At 49.2% G+C, this 27,493-nt stretch overlaps 3 protein-coding genes across 3 annotated transcripts; 2 read left to right on the top strand and 1 right to left on the bottom strand.

Moving 5' to 3' along the window:
* Nucleotides 1-3,955: 3,955 nt before the first annotated feature.
* Nucleotides 3,956-10,017, top strand: LOC100873140 (uncharacterized). Its single transcript, XM_044574644.1, has 6 exons — nucleotides 3,956-4,282; nucleotides 5,371-5,613; nucleotides 7,023-7,196; nucleotides 7,308-7,414; nucleotides 8,555-8,877; nucleotides 9,199-10,017. The coding sequence occupies exons 1-6, from the start codon at nucleotides 4,109-4,111 to the stop codon at nucleotides 9,768-9,770; spliced, it is 1,593 nt and encodes a 530-aa protein (XP_044430579.1). The 5' UTR covers nucleotides 3,956-4,108; the 3' UTR covers nucleotides 9,771-10,017.
* A 3,395-nt stretch (nucleotides 10,018-13,412) lies between these two features.
* On the top strand, nucleotides 13,413-16,935 carry LOC123162035 (F-box/LRR-repeat protein At2g29930-like). The gene is made up of 3 exons (XM_044579845.1): nucleotides 13,413-14,448; nucleotides 14,558-14,740; nucleotides 16,449-16,935. Exons 1-3 carry the CDS (start codon nucleotides 13,492-13,494, stop codon nucleotides 16,737-16,739), a joined length of 1,431 nt encoding a protein of 476 aa, XP_044435780.1. The 5' UTR covers nucleotides 13,413-13,491; the 3' UTR covers nucleotides 16,740-16,935.
* Nucleotides 16,936-18,798: 1,863 nt separating this feature from the next.
* LOC123162525 (thiosulfate sulfurtransferase 18) lies at nucleotides 18,799-20,694 on the bottom strand. Its single transcript, XM_044580304.1, has 5 exons — nucleotides 20,463-20,694; nucleotides 20,041-20,351; nucleotides 19,713-19,786; nucleotides 19,575-19,628; nucleotides 18,799-19,388 (listed from the first exon to the last, which is right to left on the bottom strand). The coding sequence occupies exons 1-5, from the start codon at nucleotides 20,495-20,497 to the stop codon at nucleotides 19,269-19,271; spliced, it is 594 nt and encodes a 197-aa protein (XP_044436239.1). The 5' UTR covers nucleotides 20,498-20,694; the 3' UTR covers nucleotides 18,799-19,268.
* Nucleotides 20,695-27,493: the final 6,799 nt, after the last annotated feature.

Raw genomic sequence — 27,493 nt, 5'->3', positions numbered from 1 at the left:
GTTACAAAACATGATCATCTCATACAATAAAATTTAGCATCATGTCTTGACCATATCACATCACAACATGCCCTGCAAAAATAAGTTAGGCGTCCTCTACTTTGTTGTTGCAAGTTTTACGTGGCTGCTACGGGCTGAGCAAGAACCATTCTTACCTACGCATCAAAACCACAACGATATTTCGTCAAGTTAGTGTTGTTTTAACCTTCTCAAGGACCGGGGGTAGCCATACTCGGTTCAACTAAAGTTGGAGAAACTGACACCCGCCAGCCACCTGTGTGCGAAGCACGTCGGTAGAACCAGTCTCGCATAAGCGTACGCGTAATGTCGGTCCGGACCGCTTCATCCAACAATACCGCCGAACCAAAGTATGACATGCTGGTAAGCAGTATGACTTGTATCGCCCACAACTCACTTGTGTTCTACTCGTGCATATAACATCTACGCATAAAACCAGGCTCGGATGCCACTGTTGGGGAACGTAGTAATTTCAAAAAAATTCCTACGCACACACAAGATCATGGTGATGCATAGCAACGAGAGGGGAGAGTGTATCTTCATACCCTTGAAGATCTCTAAGCGGAAGCGTTTATCAACGTGGTTGACGTAGTCGTACACCTTCACGATCCGCCCCGATCAAGTACCGAACGTACGACACCTCCGCGTTCAACACACGTTCAGCTCGATGATGTCCTCGCCTTCTTGATCCAGCAAGACGGGCGAAGTAGTAGATGCGTTCCGGCAGCACGACGGTGTGGTGCCGGTGTTGGTGAAGAACAATCTCCGTAGGGCTTCGCCTAAGCACTACGGAAACTATGACGAAGGGTAAACTAGAGGGGACGGGGTTGCCGGCACACGACTTGGTGTTTCTTGATGTGTCTTTGGTGGTAGCCCTGCCCCTCTATTTATATGTTGAGCCTTGGGGTCAAAACTTGGAGTAAAAGCCTCCACAAAGTCGGTTTCACCCGAAAGGCAAGAGTCCTTCTTGGACTCCAGGGCCAGACGCCAGGGTTCCTGGCGTCTGGCCCCTAGTCTCTGCAAAACTTCCTTTTGCGCTTTCCAAAAACCTTGTGGGCTTTCCCCTTTGGCCCAAATAACGTGTTCTCGTACCCAAACATTTCGGGAAACATCCGGAACCCCTTTCGGTGAATTCCGGAACCCTTCCGGAGACCAAATAACATTATCTCATATATTAAACTTCATCTCCGGACCATTCCAGAGTTCCTCATCATGTCCGTGATCTCATCCGGGACTCCGAACAACATTTGGTCACAAACATGCATAACTCATATAATACTATATCGTCAACGAACGCTAAGCGTGTGGATCCTACGAGTTCGAGAACTATGTAGAACATGACCAAGACATTTCTATGGTCAATAACCAATAGCGGAACATAGATGTCCATATTGTCTCCTACATATTCTACAAAGATCTTTATCGGTCGAACCGCATAACAACATACGTTTGTTCCCTTTGTCATCGGTATGTTACTTGCCCGAGATTCGATCGTCGGTATCTCAATACCTAGTTCAATCTTGTTACCGGCAACGACAAGTCTCTTTACTCGTTATGTAATGCATCATCCCGCAACTAACTCATTAGCTACATTTGCTTGCAAGGCTTATAGTGATGTGCATTACCGAGAGGGCCCAGAGATACCTCTCCGACAATCGGAGTGACAAATCCTAATCTCGAAATACGCCAACTCAACATGTACCTTTGGAGATACCCGTAGAGCTCCTTTATAATCACCCAGTTACGTTGTGACGTTTGGTAGCACACAAAGTGTTCCTCCGGTAAACGGGAGTTGCATAATCTCATAGTCATAGGAACATGTATAAGTCATGAAGAAAGCAATAGCAACATACTAAACGATCAAGTGCTAAGCTAACGGAATGGGTCAAGTCAATCACATCATTCTCCTAATGATGTGATCCCGTTAATCAAATGACAACTCATGTATATGGTTAGGAAACTTAACCATCTTTGATTAACGAGCTAGTCAAGTAGAGGCATACTAGTGACACTATGTTTGTCTATGTATTCACACATGTATTATGTTTCCGGTTAATGCAATTCTAGCATGAATAATAAACATTTATCATGAAATAAGGAAATAAATAATAACTTTATTATTGCCTCTAGGGCATATTTCCTTCACAACCACCTCTTTTGAATCGAGGTGATGCCACGATTGCTTGTAATTTGGTAGGGCTCAAACATCTTCCTTTCATGGAAAGTTTTGTGGACTCTCGTCCAAAAAACTAGGCCCTTTTGTTGCGCGCCCGTCCTCGGATCTTGGCTAATCTCCATCCAACATTAGCAAATCAACTTGTCCTCCTCTTGTGTATATGAACCCGTGTGAATGCTCTTCCTCCTCTTTTGTGCTTCCGCTCTTTGGGTGAGCTCGTCGATGAACAATGGCTCGCCACTAATATCAATGCCATTGCCTTCTTCTTCATCACCATCACCTTCACAAATAGATGTCATCGTCTTCATGCCATGAGTCACCATGGTTGTAGTCAGCACGGTTGTCAGCCTCTTCATCGGCAACGAACTGGGCGCGGCCATCCTGACTTTGGGTCTCCTCGGGATCGTAGGCAGGTCCATGCCCACTGTCGTAGATCACATCCTCCATGAACTGGTTGTAGAAGGGGTCGTCGACCGGTGGCGTTGGTGTTGGCATTCCGTTGAACAAGACGCGGGGGGACTACATGGTGCCCGTAAACGGCGGCCGTGCTTGCTTTCTTTACATCTCGACGGACGCCGGCCGCCGCTGCTGGACCCAGATGTGACGTTGAGGTCGATGACGGCCGAAGGGCGCGGGGTGGACGACGCGATCATGCCAACGTTCGGCGACCCTGAGAAATGGGTCTGGCCGTCGTGCCTTGGCAGGGGAAAGCCGGACGACATAGGCGTGGTCTACGACGTCGGCGACTGGCAGTGCGGAGGCCGGGCGACCGACGAGCCTATGCTCGCCGGGCTGACGGCCGCTGCAGAGAAACCCGCCGGACGACAAATGCCAAGCATGAGGGCGTGCACTTTGTTGACGATGGCCTCCTTCTCCTCAACTTCGGTCTTGCGCCGCGCGGCCTCCATCGCATCGCGCTCGGCGGCGAACTTGCCGCGGCGGCATTGTCCTTGACGACCGCCCTCCGGTTCCTCCTCTTCGCCGATTCCGCGTCCAACTTGGCGATCTCCTCCGGCGTGCATTCTGACCGCGGCTTCCTTGGCGCCTTGGCCTTCTTCTTCTTGACCATTCCGTGCGGGTTGACGGCCAGGCCGCCGGAATTCGGTTGGGCGTCGGCCATGGACGGGGGAGGGAGGGGGCGGCGGGACGTGGGAGGGTTTGGGAGGAAATGACGCCAAATGGGGCGCAGTTTTTTTTTGCTTTGTGCCACCGACAGGCGGGCCAGGGACAGACAAGCGCGCGCGCCCCGCCCGTCCGCACGCTGTTTGTTTCACCCTAAAGTCGGCGTAAACTTGGGCCGGGATGGTACGTTTGCTCCCACGCGCTGGACCGTCTGATTCGTCCGTTTTACTCCAAATAGACGCGTACGGACAGGACGGGATCACGCGGTGGAGTTGACCTTACAGCCCGTGCGCGTTTGCGGTAGCACTGTCCCCGCCTGCGGGGGAAACGTTTTCCACGTGATGAAGCCAGCGAGCAAAGTGCAAACGCGACCACACACACGCCATCGGCCCCGCCGCCCGTAACCGTGCGCCCGAATGCGGCCAGACCAGACCATCCCGCATGGCTCCTCCACCTGTCACGCGACCCTACGCGGCTGACAGCCGTGCTCCAGCGGCCCCGCCACTTTATCCACAGCCCAGGCCCCCACCGCCCCCGCCGACACGCGGGGCCCGTCCCCCGCCCCCACCCGTCATCGTCACGCTCCCGCTCGCGAGCCCGGCGACTATTTCTGGACCCTTCTCTCCCCCAAAGGCCAGCCGAAGCTCCCCCCCTCCCTCTCTCTCCCCGTCTTCCTCATTCGCGCCGCCCCTCTCTCGAATCATTCGCCGCGCCGCCGGCCGCCGATCCGATCCGAGCCGACCCGCCCCGCGCGCCGCCGTGGCAGGGCCGGGGTTCCGCCGATCGACCCCCATGGTGCAGCTCCCGGCCATGGGGAAGCGCCAGCACCCGGAGGCGGCCGAGCCGCCCATGGCGCCGGCCGCCGCCGTGAAGATGGAAGCGGACGAGCTCCGGGACTATGAGCACGGCCCGCTCGGCAAGCGCGCCCGGCCGGCCCAGCCCTCGCCGCCCCCGCCCCCGCACCAGGTAGATCCGCGCTCGCCGTGTTCATGGCCTTCCGTTTCGTGCTTCCGTTCGCGGCCGTGCTGGATTCGGCGCTGGGGTAGCTCGTGTTCGGCGTCGAGCCGGAGGGCTTTCATGCGAGCTCCTGCCGTTTTTCAGTTTCCGTTGGGAGCTGGGCGGGTCCTTTCGCGTGGCGTTACGCGTTTGATTTTGACCGTGGCTGTTGATTCAGCAATTGAGGTGGCTCCAGTGGGGATTGGTCTGCGTGGACTGATTGAGTGGTGCGGATTGCAGTGGCTGAGCTGCTGTTATTAGATACATAGTTCCCTTTTCGTGAGAGCAATGGGCATTTTCACGTTAGCATTCACTCTCAAACCATTGGGATTGAGGGATTTAAGTTAGATCCTGTTGATGACCCTCTGGTTTGATGGAGTCACAGTCTGCTTGTGTGGTTGGCGCTGATTGAAGGGCTGGACGTGTACCTCCATGGGATGCTATGTAGAGGCTGGTATTACTGTGTGACTGGGAAATGCTCAAGGTTTACATTTCATACGTTTGCCGTTTGCTGTGGATGGCTGACGTCTTGAGTCAACCTCGTGTGGTTAGTTTATTTGCTTTGCTTTTTTGGATGTTCCAAGGGTGGGGAAACTGCTTGGTTCCTTAGGAGATTGGGGAAATGTTTCAGAGACAATTACAAATGTAATTAGGGAAAGAGGTGATACCTGTCGCCCCATTGGAACTTTGGAAGTGGATGATGCAGTTGCTGGTCAATTATCTGGTTAACATGCAAGGTGCTAAGCGAAATCCTTCATAGAGTTTCATGGGGATACAATAGGAGTTGCTACTGTTCATGGTAGATGATGTCAGTGTGTAAGTAGAGAAAAAAAATGTGTATTGATATGAGCCAAAATAAATGGATCAATATTTGTTCTCTCAAAATTTACCGGGGTGCATTCTTGTTTGTTATTACTATAGCTCTTTTGAGGTGTTTGTGATATCTAGTCTCCGTAATTTACTGTTTAAAGTTTGTCAATAAAGTATGATTAGTTAGTAGTATTTCTTATGATCGACAGATTTGGGATTCATATTTTGTATGCATACATGAATTGCAGGACATGTATCACAATGTACTTGATGAACCTAGCCCATTGGGTCTTCGGCTGAAAAAAAGTCCATCTCTGTTGGATCTCATTCAGATGAGGCTTTCTCAAGCAAATTCCGATGCAGGGCAGTCATCTACGGACAATGCTGAGCCTTCCAAGAAGAAAGACCTTAAATCTGGTACATCATCAGCTGGTGAACGGTTGAAAGCATCAAACTTTCCTGCAAGTGTATTGAAAATAGGCAAATGGGAGGTAAGGAAATCTATGTTAGCTGAAATATACTATTTATGACAATTCTGCCAGATTCTGTGTTTTAGTACTTTGGTGTCTTTTGTTTGGCCTTCTTTAGGCTTGATGCTGGCGATGCTTTATTGAGGTACAGTTGGTATGTGAAACACTTATGGTCTTGTAAATTGTTGCTTGAAAATAAGAAGGTGGCTCAGTGCCAACCTTATATTTCAAAACAGGCTAAAGCCTGATGAGAGGAAGTCAGTTACACGTAGCTTGCAAAGTGCACCCAGGTGCAAGATCACAAGCGGCCTTTAGGAAGAAGAAAAGAGCGAGGAGAAGAGGAGGATGTTACATCTGGCTTAGACAAAGATTAGCTATCAAATTTTTGGCTCCAGACCTGTAGATCACTCCTATCCTGTTGCTTTGTAGCTCTGTAACTCCAAAGACTAATCATGTCAGCCACATAGTGTCTAGTGTATGACTCCGTCCAAATCTTGGAATTGAAAACTCTGTCATTCCTCGCATGCCAGAGTGTGATGGCGCAGGCAGCAAAAGCAACATTCCGTTTGCGCTTGAAAGCGAGTTGATGAACAGCTTGCTCAACAAAGGCTAAGATGTCAGGGGATAGGCGTGCCAAAGGGTCCAGCATCAGCTTGTTCCATAAGGCAGAAGCTGCATGACAGCGTAGCACCAGGTGATCGATGGATTTGACAGCAGGGCAAGCATCACAATGGGCAAAAGGAGCGACCGCAGACCAACATTTCTTAACCATGTTGTCCTTAGTGTTGAGACGCCCCCTGAAAGCCAGCCAAAGGAAGGCCTTGTGCTTGAGGGGGATCAAAGAATCCCAGGTCCAACTTTCAAAACTGCACCTAATCCCACAGAAGGTGAGCAGCCGGTAGAAGTAGCTGGTGCTTAGCTGATTACAAGCCACAGAAGGTGTGCGGGCATCCTTCTGCGAGCTGCTGGGAACCACTGCTGCAGGGAGCTGATTCAGGGCCATCAGTTCCTGTGTAGCAGCTTGAGATAGGTTACCTCCCAAGCCCCCTGGGAGAACCGAGATTGAACAGAACAATGGGGGTTTGTAGCAAAAGAATACAGAACTGGAAGCACCTGCCACAGCCTGCCAGCCTCCAACCACAAAATTGTTGCAGTGACGATTCTACTTATCTATAAAACTTTAAGCTAATACACGTAGAATTGAAATGTTGGTTCTTGTTTGTAGTGTCGAGTCTTAGTGGAGCGTCGATGTATTCCTGTCCAATTTGCTAGTATTTTTGCTCGAGCAGGCAGTCAGTTGCCCAAAATTCAGTATCTGTATGTTGATGATTCCTGCAGTACATATTAACTAGTGTTCAGTTGCATACATAACAGCCTGTCTGGACAATCTTTGGCCTTAACTGTCTTAATTTGATTCTATCTCTGAGCAGTACACATCCAAATATGAAGGTGATTTGGTGGCAAAATGTTACTTCGCGAAGCATAAACTTGTATGGGAAGTTCTGGAAGGTGGTCTCAAGAGTAAAATAGAAATTCAGTGGTCAGATATAACTGCTTTGAAGGTAACTTTGCCTGAAATTGGAGATGGATCCTTGGATGTGATGGTAAGTTTATCCAGAGGATGCATATGCTTATTATTCTTATTTTTTTATTGTTCTCTTATTATTTTAGTACCTCGTTTTCTGAGGAGTTCCCATTTTTTTATGCTTATACAGCTGGCCCGACCACCTCTCTTTTTCAAAGAGACGGATCCTCAACCAAGAAAGCATACATTGTGGCAGGCTACTTCAGATTTCACTTGTGGCCAAGCAAGTATAAACAGGTAAAATGATTATTCACTGTTTGCACTACATACTGAGAGTGAAGCCTCATATGCAAAGTGTTCTTTGGGGGGGGGGGGGGGGGGGGGGGGGGACGGGGGATGAAATCTGCATGTTACAGTATCGTAGTGATCATTACTTATTAGTCTTGACTTCAATCCACATTTTTGGAAGCCTTGTTGCATCTGCAGGACATGCTTTATGCTTACCAGGACTGGACTTTTGTAGCAGATGACCTGATATTTATTCAAGGCCACCTCTGTAGTTCCGTATTTATCATTAGAGGAACAGAAGGAACTGTTCAGTTTCTTTTTAGATCTCTGAAAGGTTGATAGAATCTGTTTAATAGCCTGCAGCTACATAGCTGTAAAACCAACGCGGATGTCATGATAGCTCTTTAAATATCAGCCAGCTAGATAACCACAGCACTTGGGTTTATGAGCAAATTGCCAATACGTTGGTACGGATAATCACATGACACATCACATCGAGTTGTTGTCATGGGCTTGGCTTGCTTCATGCCCTTGGCTCGACTGTCACGCTTGGCTGAGATGCACTGGTTGCTGTCCTGTCTCCGTTGTCATCGGTCTTGGCCTGCTCTGTGCCCTTGTCTCCACTGTCGTGCTGGGCTGAGCTGCGCACCGGTCGGTGTCATGCCTCTGTTGTCATGCTCAGGCTTCACCATGCCCTGTGCTCTGCCGTTATGTAGATCATGCTTTTCTTGTGACGTGGGTCATGAAAGATTTGTGAGGAAGTTGGCTAAGTTAATTCGTTAGTAGATTAGTTGTGTTTAAGTTGATTTGTTTGTTTGTTGGGAGGTGTTTTTTCCTACTGTGTTTATTAAAGTAGTTTATATTCATGAAGGATTTGTGAGGAAGTTGGTTAAGTTTATTCGTTAGTAGATTAGTTGTGTTTAAGTTGATTTGTTTGTTTGTTGGGAGGTATTTTTCCTACTGTATTTATTAAAGTAGTTTATTCATCGATGTGGAACAGGGGTGGGAGGGGTGAATGGATTGCTGCCACCAACTTATTTTGTAGAAATAAAGATAACCAAAGTACTATCTATTATAACTAATGTACTTTCTTAGCTCCTAGTCTTTTGATGCCTTCATCTAATACCGTGACTCTTCCAAAAATTTCAGGCATCATTTCTTGAAGTGCCCTACAACCTCGTTAGGCAAGAATTTTGAAAAGCTTGTCCAGTGTGATCAGAGGCTACATCAGTTGAGTCAACAAACAGACGTCATCTTGGACTCTTCAGTTTTTGAACCCAGATGCTCTATATTTGAGGATCCGGTGGAACTGAAGTGCCATGACTTTGCTAATTTAAAAGATGAACGTGAAGATCTGCCTGGGTTTTCAGGGTCTGTGTCACCATGTGCTGGTTCATCTATGTCTACTAAGAATGACACAAACGATTTTTTTGGGAAGCAACCAGAATTTGTCGCTCAGCCAATGAACCCAGGTACGTGAAAGCTAATGACGCCCCTCCTGCACCGCCTAATGTTACATTGATGTACTTCTTGCAGAAGAAGCATCAATAACTTAAATATATGTGGGCAATCATGTGCATAGTCTTAAAATTTCCATGATTAGCACGTGCTTTAGTTATTGTTGATCAATGCATTTCAACCTCTTCCCGATTTAGTTGAAGTATAACAAGGGAGATATGCTAACTTGTACACGTTTGCAACTTCTGTTGTTGCTCACTGGATCACTTGACAGTGCCTTTCACATGAAACATCAACCTGAATCTTTCTAATCCTTTTTGTGTTCAATTTGCCAGGGGCTAGTGCTGTAAATGCACAACCAGTCAGCAGAAACGTAAATGGTGTAGCTCAAGAATTCAATATCCCGAACTGGTGGAGTCAGCTGAAAGTGCCCGGGCTTAGACCATCAATGTCAGTGGATGATTTGGTCAGCCACCTAGGAAATTGCATCAGCGAGCAGATCACCTCAGGCAATCCTTCGATGGCCAACAATGAGGTGCCTACAAAAGAATCGCTAGAGGAGATTGCGCAGTACCTTCTTGGTGATGTACAGGGCCCACAGGCGCCGGCCTCCGATGAGCGACTGATGGCACGGGTGGACTCACTTTGCTGCCTGCTTCAGAAAGACACAGCGCCGACATCCCAGCCGAAGCCTGAGCCGAACAACAGTGACAGCATTGGTGGGGTGGACTCCGAAGGATCAGACGATGAATTCAGCTCAGCATCAACGAGGAAAACTGCAGATGCTAACCAGCCGCCACCAGCTATGTCCCGAAAGGACTCGTTTGGAGACCTGCTGATGAACCTGCCCCGCATCGCCTCGATACCGCAGTTCCTGTTCAAGATACCAGAGGATTCCGAGAACTGAAGCTGGACCCCAGATGAAGCAAGTCCCTGTAAAAATTGTACCTGAGCAATAAGTAAGCCCCCCTCGCTTGTTCCGATTCAGCAAGCCGATTCCCCGCCCTGTAAATGTGACCCATTTAGGTTCCTTCTTCAGCTGTGTGATGATTCGGATGGGTAGTCGAAGATTGTTCCTTGGTTCTTTTAACTCAGACTTGTGATTTCGTTGTGCAAGATCAAGTGCCAAATTGTTTATAATAATGTTGTGAAAAGTGTCCGCAATGCAACCGCATTGGTTTCCAGTAATGATATGAGATCAAAGTTTGTTATGTCGTGGTCGTTACGAGTTTCTGGCTTGTAGTCTCGGACAACACGTTTTTATCGTTTTAGGAGTAGCCATACGGCTGGCGAACCAACCAGTGGCTGGATTGTCAGAGGGACTGTGGTATCCCAGTTCATCAGGGGTTCAAATCCGTTCCTGTCGACGATGAGGTGTCTAAGGTGACTTCGTAAATTTTAAGATGATATGCCGGCTCAGTCTTTCGGAGGTACTCATAGAGGTAGGGTGTACGTGTGTGCGTTCATAGGGATGAGTGTATGTGCGTGTATATGAATGCTTGTATCTGTACTGATGTTAAAAAAAAGAGTAGCCATACGGGTCATCTCGGATTATTTCCCTCTACGAACCATACAAATTTAAGTTTTGGAAAAAAGAATACGCATGCTGAGGTCATCTAAGGTCATCTATAGGAGTACTCCCTCTATAGATTATTAAAGTTGTGATCTAAATGCCGGTAATTCATTTCTGAGCCCAGGCTCAACTGCACCTAGATATTTTGATGCGTGAGGTACGCTTAATTTTCAAATCATTTAGACATCTAAGTAGCTCCCGGCAAAAAAGATAAATTCGGGGTCTGCAAAAATGTTTACCGTTCATACCCTGTTTTGACCCAATTTGTCTTTTTTGCTGAGAGCCTTTCAGAAGTCCAAATGATCTCAAATTTGAAGCGGACCTCACGTGATAAATTTTCTGCCATGCAATAAAAGATTGAATTTTTTTGAATTTATTTTGATTTTATTGTGATTTTTTCCTAGATGGGTGCAAATGAGTCTGGGCACCGAAACGCCACACTCTCTAAGTGCTCTTATATTTTTTTACGGAGGGAGTAATAGACTAATACCTCTGTATCAAAATATAAAACATTTTTATAATTTATACATCTTATATTATGATACATATTATGATAGGGAGGGAGTACATTACCTGATCACCGAGGGCAAGTTGGTGCACAGTGCACCGATGGCCTAGGAGCCGTTGGATTCAAAAGGGAGGGACAGGATGCAAGTTGGTGCACAGTACACCGATGGCCTAGGAGCTATTGGATTGAAAAGGGAGGGACAGGATGCAGCCAAGAGAGACGCTCATGGTACATTTGGCAAAACGGACCTCGAGCTAGCAAAATCAAACTGAACCGACCTAATGGATGAGGTATATTTGGCAAAACCGACCTCGAGCTAGCAAATCAAACTGAACCGACCTAACGGATGTGCACGTCATCGCCCTTACGACTGCCGGAAGAATGAGAAGGAGCAGGCGCGGCGACGATGGGTCGCACGAGCACAAATGCACGATGGAGATGGGCAACAAAGGCGGTGAGCAGCTGACGAGCGTTACGGGGGGTAACATATTATGTTACCACAAGCATCTCTCTTTTCATTAACTCCATGCCACATAAACAAAATTATCTTAGGATGTGTTATGTTACTATCCATTATGAAGGTAGTAACTAAGTTACTTCCCAGTATGACTAGCCTGAAAAGGACAGAGCTCGTCCCACTCTCCCAACTGGACCCACACAAAAGAAGGGATATGTAGGATGTAAAAACGCATCAAGATTCATGCGGGATCGGACGACTGATATTGCATCACGCGACATTGTCGGGATTGGCAGCTAGCTTCTGCACCGATTCATGCGGGCCCATCCAATTTCTGCGTGAACGTTAGTTCTATAACAACATGGCAAAACTAGAAGTAAACATTTTCATAGCAAAAAAGGAGGTAAAAAGAATTTTCATAGCAAGATCCCCGCACACCCACCCCAGATCCACCATGGGGGGAGGGCGGGAGGCACCGCGGGGACACCAAGACGCCGAGGGGAAGGGGCCGAGCACGAGGGAGAGCCGACGACCGCCGCCGCCGCTGAGGAGGACCGCGCCACACGACGCAAGACTCCAGGCGCGGGAAGAAGGCGCCCCGCCGCCGCCTACACCGCGCGGCCTTTGGCCGGCGACGCCACCGGCGGCGGCGGGGGAGGGAAGCCGTGGCGAGGGGGGAGGGGGTGGCGCTAGGGTCGGCTCCCGGAGTCGCCCGCGGGAGCGACTCGGGGAGCCACTGCAGGTTAATGGCGGATCCGGGGTGGGTGTGCAGGGATCTTGCTGGCGTCGGATCTGGGTGCCTCTGCCCAGATTCGGGAGGCGGCGACGGCGGGGGCCCTTGGGGGTGGCCGACGGCCAGGCTCAGGTGGTGGCGTGGCGGCTGGTAGCTCGGCTGCTCCGTGTGGGGGGCGGGGTGCTGGCCGGCTCTGGCCAAGGCGCGGCAGCGCATGTGTGGTGGAAGTGGCGGCGCAGGTGTGGTGGTGCGTTAGGCGGCGCAGGTGGGACGACCGGTGCGCTGGCCGATCTGGTGGCTGCGTGTCCGGCGGGCGAGGCGGAATGGGCGAGGCGGGATGGGCAGTGGCCTGGTGTGGCTGCTGCTCCGACGCTAGGGCCTCATGCTTGGGCAGCGGCCGCTGCCGGAGTGGAGGTCTAGCATCGCCGGGCTTCAAGGGGATCCTGGCACCGCTGAAGGAGGCGCCTAGGTTGGTGAGGCGGTTGAGCTTGCTGTTCTCCGAGAAGAGCACCTGCATCACGGAGTGTGCCGGCAACTGGTCGCATGGCGGTGCCGCGATCGTCGACAGTCGCTGCCATCCACCCTGGATCACCCCCACCCACCACCACCGCATAGAGCTCCAACCCGCCTCCCACCGCATCGCCTTCCTAGGAAATCGTCCCAAAACGTGGGAATCCGTGGGTCGTGAGCTCCCTCCATGGACAATGTCGGGGGCCGCTGGGGTTTCGTCACCGGGATTGGGGTCACTGCGGAATGGGGATAAGACGCGGGGTGCCTGGTGAGAATGAGAAAGAGAGTGGCAGTGAAAGAGAATAGGAAAAAAGAAGAAGAAATCATTTGGTTGCGTCTCGCTATACACCGAACGAGTCTGAACAACGTGTCACTGGCCTGCATGCTCTAAGATGCGTGCTTCAGATTCGACGGAGCCGTGACGTCAAAATCATGACGTGTGGCACTTATCACTTAGGAGAAAAAAATTATATATACTAAGACCTATCCGTGAACATACATAGGTGATTGAGCCGATGTACCTGCTTCAACTTAGAGGGTGTTTGTTTCCAGGGACTTACTGGCTTAGGGACTTAAAAAAAGTCCCTATAAGTTCCATCTAAACCAAACAGAAGGGACTTATAGAGATTTAAAGTGGACATTTAAGACTTATGAAATAAGACTCTCAAGAAGGGATTTATAGGGACTTATAGTTGTAATATAATCTTATACGACTTATAAGTCCCAGAATCAAACATATAGGAATTTTTTAGAGACTTGAGACTTATAAGTTGGGACTAAAAAAAGTCCTAGGACTCATGAACCAAACAGGGCCTTAATAACTCCGCATCCAAAGTTCCAAACCCTAATGGCAGGACCGCCGCCGACGTTGGGGGCTGCAGGCGGGAGGGACCTCATAAGCGGACTCCCCGACGACCTTCTCCGCGAAATCCTCGGCCGCCTCCTATCCACCACCGCCGCCGCGCGAACCAGCGTCCTCGCACGCCGCTGGCGCCGCGTCTGGGCGGACCTCCCCGAGCTCGTCCTCGGCGACGACCTGATCCATCACGGTTCCTTGTCCCTCGACGCGATAGACGGCGCACTTGCCGCCTACTCCGCCGCCCACGTCCATGGCCTCAAGATCACAGTGCCCTACGACACCCCCGCCCACCGTGTCCCGTCGTGGCTGCGCTTCGCCTCGCGGCGCCTCGCGGGCGCGCTCTACCTCCACGTGCGCGCACCTCGTTCAACTTATCAGTGGGAGCAATGGCGTGCTCGCAAGATCGAGGTTCTCGAGCTGCCACCGTGCGAGGGAGCGACGAGCATAAAGTTTCTCCTCCACGGAGTGCTGCACCTCCTCCTCCGGCCACAACTGCCGCCGCCGGGCGGGACCATGTTCCCGGCGCTGACGGACCTGGAGATCAGCAGCGCCACCATAGAAAGCAGTGCCCTGGGAGCCCTCGTGTCCATGCAGTGCCCGTGCCTGCGGAAGCTCAGGCTGGCGTTGCTCAGGCTGGTCACCGCGTCCGACATCTCCATACGCTCCGGCTCGCTCCGGCACCTCGAGGTCACGGACGTCCGGAATACCATCCAGCTCCACGTCGCCGCCCCTGTGCTCCAAGTGCTGGACGTCAGGTCTTACGTCGCTAAGGTCTACGTCGCCGCGCCGAGCCTGGAGGAGGTCGTTGTCTGGAGCACGTGCCCACACTTCGTGTTCGCCGACTCCGGGCGACATCTCCGGCGGCTAGAAGTCATGCGGTGCTCTGCGATGGCACCGCTGGTGCGGCGGTTCGACTCGGTCGACGAGCTGCGACTGCGCTACATTGTGCGTCGCATGCATGCATTGATTATTATCGGCTGCTCATTCCATTGATGTCGTCCGGTCGTCGATTCCTTCTAGCAATTAATTCGTTGAGCTATTGGTTCATTTGTAGGTACCAGAAGACGGATGGAAGAGATTCTTGGATGACGCGACCAATACTCTTCCCAAGTGCCAAACCTTGTGGGTATCCTCAATCGGGAATAACCATGGCTTTGTACCAATCGTGTTGCGTCTCCTCAGGAGAGGGAACGATATAAAGAAGCTGTGTATAACATACACATACATACCCTCCACGGTAAATTTCTAAGTTTATTTACCTGTTCAGTTTAGCTGGAACTAAGTTGCTTGATTTTTGATTGTTTTTTAAAAAAAACTTGGGGGGGGGGGGGGGGGGGGGGGGGGGACCTGAATTTGATCTAATTTCAAAAAGAAATTTGATCAAGGTTATAAGGAAAACCAGGTCAAAAAGAAGATCCAATTTTTGAATTTGGATCAGTCGATTTCTTTGGGAAGGAAGGAGGGAAGTCCTCATCAAAGAACGAGCTGGCCGATCGGCCTGGCCTGGATTGTCGGCGGTCAGATGAAGAAGATAACGGGTTGATATAGAGGGGAAGAAATTGATTGGCCCTCTGGAAAAATTCAGGCAATAGACGCCTAACCGCTCCTATATTTGTTCAAGTTCTCTATCTCTTAGGTGGCAACTGAGAAATTGTTACTGCAAATTGATTAAGTTGCACGTAAGAAAGCTTTTTTCGCTGAAAATATCCGTTCCATTAACAAGTGTGTACAAGAATCGCTAGTCACCAAACCTCGTACAAAATCAGGAGCAAGCATCCAACACCCCAAATAATACTTGAAAACTAGCGATATAGTAGTCCGACTGCAACCCGTGTTCCACAACGAGTGAAGAGCTCCTGAAACAGTGATACCGCGACAACGGGAAGAACGAAGATCACTCAGCAATAGCTGGGGCTGGTGCCTGGTCCGCCCAAAGTCAGGAGCACCACATGACCCTATGGATTGGGGTTGGTGACCTAATATAATTCCACACAAAATCAAGAGCAGCACCAGGCCCTATGGCTGGTGACCTAATTCCGCAGCATGTGCATCGCAATAGCGTACACAACTTTGTTACAAGATCTAGGTCAAAAATACTAAAACTAGGAATATTCAAGCGAATGAAGGCCTTGATCTTCCGGAAGATACTCCATTTGACGCCATGTCATGTTCATTGCCTTTTATAGCTTGTACGAGGGGTTGCATGTCCGGCTCAACGTGAACCTTTGGCATGCCTTGCACAAAAGAGTATCATATAATGCTATTGATTTGGTATTCTAAATGTTGATATATTTTTCTATAAACTTGATCAAAGTAATCTTGAAACGTTCATGTTTAACCACCCTTACTATATCTGAATTGGTCGAGTGGCGTTTCTGTGTCAATTTCAAGGATAGTACGGTACGCAAAGTATATTGTATTTTATTAGCTCTGTATCAAAATATAACATGTTTTTGCAGTTCAAATTGAACTGAGAGTAGTTACTAAAAACTGGGATTATATATACAAGTAAAGGTTTGTTATTAGAAATTCCCACTTTTGGAACGATTTCTGTACTGTCTTATTTCTGATTTATTTTCCTTGCTCTTCTGGATTCCCCTGTTTTCCCAAATGTTTCATATTCCTTTTCATTTTTATTTGTATAGTTCCTCGTTTATGTGTTTTTATTTATTGGATTTGATCTAATTTCCTCCAAAATCTGGATACCGCTGATGCTGTTGCTTTTGCCCGCACGGACAGTGCGCACAAAAATAGGTACCGGTGACTGATTTTGAATTTTTGAGACTTGAGGGTTGTCTTGTAACTATACTGGTGTTCAGGTTTAAACATTAAACTCATACGCACCATATAGGTTGGGATAATATATATGCTTAACCTTGTTAAGTTTTGTCCATGAATAATATATATACTCCTCTCTAATACTAGAGTTGTTATTTATTCTCCAGATTGATGGATCGCCAATGCGTTCCATGTCGGACAACACCATCCTTGATTCACTTGAAGAGATAGAGATTGATTATATGAAAGGATCAGAAGATGTATTGGTGGAATTCCTAAAGCAGCTGATATCCAATACATGGAGCATGCCAAAGTTGAAAAGTGTGGAAATCAACATGTCGCACTCCCCTTCTTCGGTGAACGACGTGGTACACGAGCGGATCCGCGCCATGTTCCCTCCTAATATCAGCATCAGATCAAATGCGTTTCCCAATGGAAGGCCGCGCTGGATTGTTTGAAGCTATTATTTCTACATGACCTGCGTTTTCATACTTTTTTTTTTGAGAAACCGCCTGATATATATGCATGTGAGATTGGACCATGTCTAGAAAACTGAAGGATGGAAACATCAATATTAGAGTAGGCGAGTAGCCATGCATACTTGCTGTGTACCATCAGTCTCTCAGAGCCACTCTAGCAGACCTCTTATATCACCCCGACCTGCAAAATAACCATCATTATACGGTTTTGTGCGGAAAAAGTATCCCGAACAGAAACCGTAAACGCGTCCGACCCTTAAATTTTTTTGTGGTGCGTGGTAAATTCCCCCCTCCGACCTGCGAAAATCCAGCCCCCCCCTCTCTCCCCCTCGTCGGGGCCCTGTATCCCGCAAAAGCGATTGGCGGGAGGAACATTTCAGCTCGCGCCTTCCCCACATCCCCTCCTGCAGCCGCCCGCCCCGCCGCCTGCGTTTCCGGCCCCTTCCGCCGGTGGAATCGCGCCGCCGTGCCACACAACACGGGGTCCACTGGCCGGCACCCCGGATCCGCCGAGCCGAGCCGCCCCCAGGTCCCTGCTGCCCCAGATCGACCGTTGACGAGTCGCTGCCGCCCCGAATCGACCGCAGCCGGTGAGCCCTTTTTCTGCCCCTTGTAGCTCGACCACAGGCGTTCAAATTTTGTTGATGCTATCTCGGATGCGGTTTTCGTAGATGTATTTGAGCCCTTGCGAGCATTTTTTGCTCGAGGATTCGTCCTCGTCCGACGACTCAGATGTTGAGTCGATGTTCGAGTGCCATCGGCAGCAGATGGTGGTGGCGGTCCTAGCCATGAAGGAGGTCGAGGATCAAAACCGCAAGAGAAGGCGAGGATCAACGGTCGGCCATCTTTGCATCCCTCGCAACCGCCAACTCGGGAACATGATGTTGATGCAAGACTACCCCGCGGACAATCCTACCTATCAGCCGCACCTCTTCCGGAGAAGGTATCGAATACGCTGATCCCTCTTCATAAAAATAGTGCAAGCTTGTGAGGCCAGTTGTCGGGTTTTTACTCAAAGGAGAAACGCCGCAGGCTTGTTGGGTTTTAGCGCATATCAAAAAATCTCGGCAGCTATGCGGGTGATTGCGTATGGCATTCCGGCTGACTATGCCGACGGGTATCTTCATAGTGACAAAGATACTACATTTGAGTCGGTACGTAGGTCACCAAGGTGATCATCCACGTTTTTGGTCCTGTCTATCTTCATGCACCCAACGAGGAAGAGAGTAAAAAGTTGATGGCAACAAATGAGAAGCGACGTTGCCCCGACATGCTAGGGAGCATAGATTGCATGCGTTGGACTTCGAAAAACTGGCCGAAGGCATGGCACATGCAGTTTTGTGGCAAGTCTCGCAAGGCAACAATTATGCTAGAGGCCGTAGCATCCGAGGATTTATGGATTTGCCATCGTTTTTTGGTTGCAGGGCACTCTCAATGATATCAATGTGTTGCAACAGTCTCATTTATTTGCTAGACTTGTTAGTGGTGATGCTCCTGCTTGCAACTTCACGGCGAATGAGCATGAGTACACAAAGGGGTACTATCTTGTAGATGGTATTTATCCTTCTTGGTGTACATTTGTCAAGAGCATCAAAAAGCCCAAAACTAAGAAGCATATTAAATTTGCAAAGGTACAAGAGGCTGTCCGAAAAGATATCGAAAGAGCCTTTGGGATTTTGCAAACTAGATTTGCCATTGTTCATGGTCCTACTCGTTTTTGGGATAAGAAAACACAGAGCAACACCATGACATGATGTGTGATTCTTCACGACACGATCATCGAAGATGAGAGGGACATGAGCTTGAAGTTCTTCTACAACAATGTCGGTAGCCATGTGAAGCCAGCTCGAGACCCTGACCGCATACAAGCATTCCTTCAGGCACCGATAGATTCAAGACGCGAACACCCACAATCAACTGCAGGAGGACCTCATAGAGCACGATTGGCAAAGGCATTGAGCACAATTGGCAAATTTTACATTCATTTCATTTAATTCACGTGTAATGGGCATCATTGTTGTATTCGGGACAATACTTGTATTGAATAAGTATTGTAATTTGAATTCGTAATACTCACATTTTATATTATGTAATTATGTGTAAATATGTCATATGTGTCAAATTCAGAAGAAAAAAACACGCGTTTTGTGGGCTAGCGCGGCCTGCGGCCGAACAGACCCCACATAGCGGAACTATACAAGAGAATATGTGCAGGCTGTAAACACGGTATAAGGATCCGCGGTATAAGGGATCTGCTAGAGTTGCTTTTACTGTGGAAGGTGTTGACATATAATGTGCTGCCTAGTTTCTTCCATCGGATCGATCTTTTGGTTGCATTGGCTAGATCATGCACTTCATAGAAGGCATACTGATCTGTTTTATTATCACAGCCATCCATCCACCCACCTGGACTTGCGTTCATAGATGCTTTACACAGGCAGAGCACTACACAGAACTGGTGGGTGGAGAATTGATAGATGCTACAGGTAGTACGTACTACTAGTTGATTCAGATTGCTGCAGCAGATTCAGGTGTCGGTGGCGGTGTGGGGACTTCCACTGTAACCGGGAGTCCGTTGTGCAGCCACGCAGCGTAGCCTCCTCCCACGTTCTTCACATTCATGAACCCCTGCATATATCACTCATCATATGCACGCTGAAATGGATGTATCTGAACTATTTTGTTAGCTATATCCGTTTGAGCGACAACTAATACGAGACGGAGGAAGTATTAGTTAGTGTTTTTTTACACTGGTAGGTAAGATGCATGAATTGATCGTCGGTAAGAATTTCATTTTACTTGTATTGTACTTACTGCTGCTAGGAGATCGACGCAGGCCAGCTCGGACCTCTTGCCGCTCTGGCACCCCTGCTCCATCCATCCATGGATAATTAGTACAGTACAACTAAAGGAAATTTTGACAAAATACAGTATGTGTGTAGAAGTACGTACGACAAGTATGTATTGGTCTGTGGTGAAGAGTGAGCCGACCTGCTCCACGAACCGGGGGTTCTTCTCCCGGACCCCTGCTGACAGACAACCACCCACCAAATCAGTTCTCCTAATTAACTAATCCATTCTTTTTTGCATATAATTAAAGTAACCCATTCATCTTCAGCGGCTACCGAGAAGCTGCACATGGACGGCTAAACGTCCACATACATGCGTTGTTTGCATGTAGACGGAGGTTAATTGATGCGTAGGAATAGGATAGAGCCGAATCTATGATGGCGTCAGTGTCAAGGATGAATAGGGGAGGAGATTGGTGAGCATGGCATGCCTTGTGGTGTGACGAAGAAGTAGGGGACGTTGAGGGAGCCGCGGATGTGGCCCTTGCCCATCTCCTCCTCTGTCCTCACGTCCAGGTACATCATGCCGTCCTGCTGCTCCTGAAGCTCCCTCGCCGCCGTCTGCACGTCGACTGTCGTCACCGCCACGGCCGGTGTCACCGCCGTCTGCACGTCCACCGTCGTCACCCCCACGGCCGGTGTCGCCGCCGTCTGCACGTCCACTGCCGTCACCCCCACGTCCGGTGGCGCCGCCGTCTGCACGTCCACCGTCTTCACCGGCGTGGCCGGTGCCGACTCCGACCTGCAGTTTCAAATCCAGTCAAACCAAATCGAAGGATCGAGCACGTTAATTCACGGTATATGGTGCCGAGGAAGGAGCAGATTCATGTCGGATGAACTGATGGCGACGGACCTGGTCATCTCGTTCTCGTGGGGAGGAGGTGCCATCGCGCACTTGGTAGCAAAGCTTCAACAGTCCCTCAGGTGTTTCTTGGCTGTGTTTGCATGCGCTGCTTCTGGAGAACCAACTCGGTACCTACACCTTTTATGCTCGCTGATGGACGGGTCGTGCGCTCACTGCTTCACTCACTACCAGCGAGTAGGAGTTGGGCACATAGACACATTCTGCACGCACTTGATTGTGTGACATGTACAATGTACACTAGCAAAACAGAAAAAAAGGCAAGCACTAGCGCCACCAACAAATCGGAGCTTGTCTGCATGCGCTGGCCGCCCGTCACAACGTGTAAAGTGCACGTCTCTTGCTCCATCGACGGACCACGGACGATCATCAATCACTTCAATGCCTATCTATGCGAGCGAATGGATCAGGGATGATATCATGCCTTGCGTACATACTCCTCCCAGAACCTGAATAATGCCAGACCTAACTCATGGATGGGATGGGATGAGACGTGACAACTGGTGCGTGCCTTTTAAAATAAAGAAAAAAAAGTCCATCCAGAAGATACAGGAAGAGCTGAGTAGAGTGTGGGTCATGCTAGCGCTTCGAGACAAGCGATCAGAAGGGCTTTCGTCCACGTTCCATTTCCACTGAAATTGGAACAAGCGTTCTTTTTTTCCGATATAAAGGGCGCCTGTTTACTAACTCGAAGTGAAGCATTAAGAAAATACAAAATACAATACGTAAACACCCGGCCTCGTCATAAGTAAGATGCACACAACCAACATCAACACACAGCGGCAAAAAAAGCAAAGCCAAAGAAGGCCGATATTTTTTTTTGCGGGGAGAAAGCATTTCATTACTCAAGCAATAACAGTTTTACAATCATCAGTAATGATAACGCTAATCTCCTAGGGAGCATTTGCAAGCCAACGGTAAAGAAGGCCGAAGCTTTGCCTAGAAGGATTGAAAAAAATAAGTAACGATGATCCATGTTGAGCAGACACTAAGCCAAAAAAGAAGATGAAGGCGCACTGCCTATGATGAGATGCACATACCGTGCACCTACTCAATGTCATCACAAGATGGATGCCTCATCGTCAACGAATGGAAGGAGATTTGTGACATCTACGATTTCACTGAGGCTGCAGCCAATATACTCGGTGTCATCCACGTAGGACATGCAGACCCCGTCCTCTTCATGCATACCATCGCTAAGACAACTGTGACGAGTAGGTGTCTTTGAAGAGTCCAACATGCATGCATTTTTATTTACATTGATTATGATTGCACTTCTGTTGAGTATTTTCTTTATGGTTGTACCGTTAAGTGCCCTTTTCAGAATTGCTAGGCAGTATGTGATGATAGTTAATTTGTTGAACATTTGATATGTTTAGATTATGTTCCAATAATAATAATTGCAAGACTTGGTTCTGGTAGGCCAAAATGGTGCCATGGCAGCACAATAGGGTGTGGTAGAACATAATGCCAAACAAAATAAATGCTTTTAATTTCGGGCCTGCTAAAAATCAGTCGACTGAGATTTAACGAAGTCTCAGTCGACCATGCAACATTTTTTTGACCGTATGCAACATTTTTTCATACCGGTTGTAACATTCGTTTTGTTGATTGAAGCATGTCATCCCTCCTCTGTTGTAGCACGTCATCTCACCGGTTGCAACATCCTTCATTGACGTTTGTAGCATTTTAGTTAGAACGGTTATAGCATTTGTTGTTGTTGCTTGCAATACCATCACAACATTTTTCGTCGCCGTTTGTAGCATCTAGCCGTGCCGCTTGTAGCAAAAAAACACGCTGACGTCACTCGACTGAGACTTCGTTAAGTCTCAGTCGACTGAGTTCTAGACACACCCTTTAAATTTCTTGTTCGGGATTTTACACCAGCAGCATGTGGAACGAAAGGAACGCTACTATTTTGATACCTTGTGAGCAGCGGTCCAAATGACAAGCGCGCTACTAGTTGAGATGCTATTAGCAGCGTTTGTGGCTGAATGCTGCTTGAATGTTAGTGATTAGCGGCATTTCGCAACAAACGCTGTTGGTTTTAAACCACCAGCGATACGATAGTAGCGGCACTCTAGTTGAACGTTGCTACTAGGCACATCCGGACGCCACTAATGAGGGGGCTCCATACTAGTGTACCCTATTGGCATGGGGTGTCTAGAGAGCAAACCACTGCCCCGTGCGCATGGGGTGTCCATTAATTTTGGGCACATGACCTCTTGGACACACCACAAAATATAGGGTACTTCTTTGTGGTAGGTGTAGGACTGTTGGTGTATATGTTCAGGGTGTATGCCAAGGCGCGTTCCTTCGCATAGATGCAGAGCGCGAGGAAGGCATTCCGCCACGTGGAGGCGTCCCGCTCGGCGGCCAACACGTGATCGATGTGCCTGGGGGCGGCGGGGATGAGCTGGTCGCCGACGTGCGGGAGGCGGTAAATCGTCGAGACCGCGAAGAGCATGTGGCGGCGGACGTAGTGGTGGCGGTGCCCGAGATTCTCCAGGACGGAAGGCACGAGCAGGTCTGGCTTGGAAAGGCGGCAGAGGAACCGCAACGTGACGCCGCAGATGTACTCATTGGTGTGCTGCAGGTTGCTGCCGAGGTGTTGGAGGATGCGGGTCGTCTCCGGTAGGACGCGGTCAGGGGCATGCATTGTCCGGAGGTAGAGGAGCAGCAACTTCTGGACGGTGCGGTCCACGGAGGGGAGGACGTGGCTGACGACGGTGGCGAGGAGCGCCAGCAGGGCCTCGCCATTGGCGAGGAGCGTGACCGTGCGCTTCATGGCCAAGGCCTTGGCGGCGACGTCGCTGCCCTCGAGACCCGCCTTGATCTCGTTCGCCGTGGCGGCGGAGCCCTTGTCCAAGTGGACCAAGAGCGGCAGAGGTTGTCCATGGCGAAAGAATCTACTGTGCGTGCAACCGTGTCGGAGGTAGATTGGGATATGGGAGCGGGACGAGGCGGGGGAGTGGTTACTACTCCCTCTTTTCCGGTTTATATGGCTCAACTCAGAAAGTTTGTTTTTCCGTTTTATAAGTCGCAATTCTAATACTTACAATCACATGTTCACATTTCAAGGAAAACACACTAATGCATGCAGAAGTTCTTGGTCATTTAGTGGTCATGCATGCATATGGTGTAATTAATGCATCGGCATACATAACCTTTTGAGAAAAATGAGTGTAATAATTAAGTACTTTTGTAAACTAGAAAATTAATTTCACCATTCATCATTTACCTAATTAATGCTCGTATATTTTTTACAAGATACAAGAGCACTTCTTAAAAATATGCAATCATCTGGACCTCTTTTTCTCATAGCACATGAACACTTTCTTTCACACGCAGAATATTTTTAGGGAGTGATTAATCAACAAATGTCTGTTCTTGTAATTGCTTCAGGTCGTTTTTCTACCGGTCGTGATTTGACACGTGAGTTAGACTTTACCGTCAGTCCAACATTTAGTTGAAAAAAAAAGATTGGTTTTCTTCCTAGGTCCTCAGGTCGAATTTGCGAGGCAGCCCCCTTGGCGGCTTGGCCCTCCTAACGGTTTGCGCGTCAGCCTGAACGGCCGCCTTGCAAACCTGTTGACCCACCAAAACAGGCTGCACACAAAAAACACGTCTCCTTTCCCCTCCTCCCTCGCTCGTTCCCACGGGCGACTGAGGGAACCCTAGACGCTGGTCGTGCCCTCCCGCCTCCCCTTCTCTTCCCCCTCCCCGTCGCCGGCGGCAGGCCTCCTCGTCTCCCCGTGGGGCTTGGCGCGGGCCAAGCTCTGTGGGCCGGGACGCCGCGCTTGGGTAGGGTGCGACGGCGCGGCAGATCTCCGCCTCGCAACGACAATCGATGGGCTCTACGACGTGGCGGGCTGCTTGATGAAGGGGCGCACCTCCTTGAGCCTTGGCGCGGTGCCGGAGCCTCAGATCCGGCACCGGGCTCAAGGTGGGCGGCGCGGGCTGGCTGTCGTTGTAGTTCCAGTGGCCGGTGGAGGTAGGCTGCTACGTCTTGAGTTTGCGTTGGTTTTTCTTGAAGAGGAAAGGGTGATGCATCAATAGTAGCGTAAGTATTTTCCTCAGTTTTTGAGAACCAAGGTATCAATCCAGTAAGAGGCTCCTCACAAGTCCCACGCACCTACACAGACAAACAAAGAACTCGCAACCAACGCAATAAAGGGGTTGTCAATCCCTTCACGGCCACTTGCGAAAGTGAGATCTGATAGAGATAGTATGATAAGGTAAATATATTTTTGGTATTTTATAATATAGGTTGGAAAAGTAAAGATGCAAATAAAAGTAGATTGAAAGCTTATATGATAAAAGATAGACCCGGGGGTCATAGGTTTCACTAGTGGCTTCTCTCGAGATAGCATAAGTATTACGGTGGGTGAACAAATTACTGTCGAGCAATTGATAGAAAAACGAATAATTATGAGATTATCTAGGCATGATCATGTATATAGGCATCACATCCGTGACAAGTAGACCGACTCCTGCCTGCATCTACTACTATTACTCCACACATCGACCGCTCTCTAGCATGCATCTAGAGTATTAAGTTCATAGGAACAGAGTAACGCATTAAGAAAGATGACATGATGTATAGGGATAAACTCATGCAATATTATATAAACCCCATCTTTTTATCCTCGATGGCAACAATACAATACGTGCCTTGGTGCCCCTGCTGTCACTGGGAAAGGACACCGCAAGATTGAACCCAAAGCTAAGCACTTCTCCCATTGCAAGAAAGATCAATCTAGTAGGCCAAACCAAACTGATAATTCGAAGAGACTTGCAAAGATAACTCAATCATACATAAAAGAATTCAAAGGAGATTCAAATATTTCTCATAGATAAACTTGATCATAAAACTACAATTCATCGGATCTCGACAAACACATCGCAAAAACATCGAATAGATCTCCAAAAAGATCAAGGAGATCATTGTATTGAGATTCAAAGAGAGAGAAGAAGCCATCTAGCTAATAACTATGGACCCGAAGGTCTATGGTAAACTACTCACAACTCATCGGAGGGGCTATGGTGTTGATGTAGAAGCCCTCCATGGTCGATTCCCCCTCCGGTGGAGCACCTGCGAAGGCTCCAAGATGGGATCTCGCGGATACAAAAGGTTACAGTGGTGGAAATAGCTTTTCGTCGTCTCCCCTGATGTTTTCGGGGTACGAGTATATATAGGAGGAAGAAGTACATCGGTGGACGTTCGAGGGGCCCACGAGATAGGGGGCGCGCCCAGTAAGGGGGGGCACCCTCCACCCTCGTGGCCGCCTCGATAGCTTCTTGACTTGCACTCCAAGTCCTCTGGATCACGTTCATTCCAAAAATCACGCTCCCGAAGGTTTCATTCCCTTTGGACTCTGTTTGATATTCCCTTTCTTCGAAATACTGAAATAGGCAAAAAAACAGCAATACAGGCTGGGCCTCCAATTAGTAGGTTAGTCCCAAAAATGATATAAAAGTGTAAAGTAAAGCCCATAAACATCCAAAACGGGTAATATAATAGCATGAAACAATCAAAAATTATAGATACATTGGAGACGTATCATAGGTCAACGACCTTGGGTGTGGCGACGTGGTGCTAGCATCCGACAGTTGCCCGGGCTCCGCGGCTCTCTGTGGGCGCGTGGACGGTGTTGCGGACTCGATGGCAGCCTGTGGTTAGTTATGGTGGGGGCTAGTGCGGGCGTGGAGATGTGGACATGGCCGTGGCTGTTGCATCCAAGGCTGCCCGGCATTCGGAGCTGCCGGTGCTCGGGCGGCTCCCCGTCATGATCTGGAATCGCCAGATCAAACGGGGCATTGGCTACCGCCGCTCTCTCGAGGTGCTACTGGCAGGTGGCAGGCGGCGCGGGTTCGGATGCGGGGGTGCGGACCCATGCATGTCCGGGCTCTCCCCAGTCCTGTGGCCTAGTGCATAGTCACTGGGCAGCTGTGGTGGCGGTGCTGCCCGGCTATGGCCCCCCTCCGGCTGGCTGTGTGGTGGGATCCTGTGGGCTGGGTTGGGAGGTGGTTGCTTCCTGACCTGGTGGTGGTGTCTGCGTGTTGTGGCGTCAGGAGTTGTTCGAAGAGGGATGCCGGGGCAGCGGCCCCGAGTCATGGGCTACTCTGTGGGCTCTCCGGTGGGTCACATGCTAGCAATGGTGGTTGCATTTCTCAGTTCTGCAGACGGCGAGGAATGCAGCATAGGGGAGGCTCTGGCGTCTTCTCCGTAGCGGCAGAGGAGGTACCCAGTTCTGGTTCTGGAGTTCCTGGCTACACCGCGGTGACTGGCTTGGCACCTGTTTGGCTGGTGGATGCAACTGGGCGAAAGCTCTGTGCTTCGGCACGGGCGACGATGACTGGATGCCGCTCTCCTCTTGAGGGCACCATCGCAATTGCATCCCCTGTCATTGTTCCAAGTGAAAACGTTGTTCCGTTTTGTCAGACGCGTGGCGCTGTTCCCCTTCTTGAGGGCGTTGCTGAGGGAGACTAGTGTTGGGAAACGTTGCATGGAAAACAATTCTTTTTTCTACGCACACGCAAGATCTATCCATATAGATGCATAGCAACGAGGGGGAGAGTGTGTCTACGTATCCTCGTAGACCGTAAGCAGAAGCGTTTAGTAACGCAGTTGATGTAGTCGAACTTCTTTGTGATCCAACCGACCGAGTACCGAATGTACGACACCTCCGCGTTCAGCACACGTTCAGCTTGATAACGTCCACGCCTTCATGATCCAGCAAGACGGCGAGGTAGTGGATGAGTTCCGGCAGCACGACGGCGTGGTGACCGTGATGGTGATGCTATCTCCACAGGGCTTTCATACATCTCCAACGTATCTATAATTTGTTCCATGCTATTATATTACCCGTTTTGGATGTTTATGGGCTTTATTTTACATATTTATATCATTTTTGGGACTAACCTACTAACCGGAGGCCCAACCCGTATTGATGTTTTTTTCCTATTTCAGTATTTTGAAGAAAAGGAATATCAGACGGAGTCCAAACGGAATGAAACCT

The sequence above is a fragment of the Triticum aestivum genome, chromosome 7B (assembly GCF_018294505.1).
Source record: "Triticum aestivum cultivar Chinese Spring chromosome 7B, IWGSC CS RefSeq v2.1, whole genome shotgun sequence".
Taxonomy (NCBI): domain Eukaryota; kingdom Viridiplantae; phylum Streptophyta; class Magnoliopsida; order Poales; family Poaceae; genus Triticum; species Triticum aestivum.
This window is presented reverse-complemented; position numbering and strand designations above follow the sequence as displayed.

What these genes read in the sequence shown, in the direction of transcription:
- LOC100873140 (XM_044574644.1), top strand. Translation starts at nt 4,109, where the DNA reads ATGGTGCAGCTCCCGGCCATGGGGAAGCGCCAGCACCCGGAGGCGGCC. An exon ending in CGCCCCCGCCCCCGCACCAG is followed by an intron (nt 4,283 to 5,370) that starts GTAGATCCGCGC and finishes CATGAATTGCAG; the next exon opens with GACATGTATCACAATGTACT. An exon ending in TGAAAATAGGCAAATGGGAG is followed by an intron (nt 5,614 to 7,022) that starts GTAAGGAAATCT and finishes ATCTCTGAGCAG; the next exon opens with TACACATCCAAATATGAAGG.
- LOC123162035 (XM_044579845.1), top strand. Translation starts at nt 13,492, where the DNA reads ATGGCAGGACCGCCGCCGACGTTGGGGGCTGCAGGCGGGAGGGACCTC. An exon ending in AGCTGCGACTGCGCTACATT is followed by an intron (nt 14,449 to 14,557) that starts GTGCGTCGCATG and finishes GTTCATTTGTAG; the next exon opens with GTACCAGAAGACGGATGGAA. An exon ending in ACACATACATACCCTCCACG is followed by an intron (nt 14,741 to 16,448) that starts GTAAATTTCTAA and finishes TTTATTCTCCAG; the next exon opens with ATTGATGGATCGCCAATGCG.
- LOC123162525 (XM_044580304.1), bottom strand. Translation starts at nt 20,497, where the DNA reads ATGGCACCTCCTCCCCACGAGAACGAGATGACCAG. An exon ending in CACGAGAACGAGATGACCAG is followed by an intron (nt 20,352 to 20,462) that starts GTCCGTCGCCAT and finishes TTGAAACTGCAG; the next exon opens with GTCGGAGTCGGCACCGGCCA. An exon ending in CTTCTTCGTCACACCACAAG is followed by an intron (nt 19,787 to 20,040) that starts GCATGCCATGCT and finishes GTCTGTCAGCAG; the next exon opens with GGGTCCGGGAGAAGAACCCC.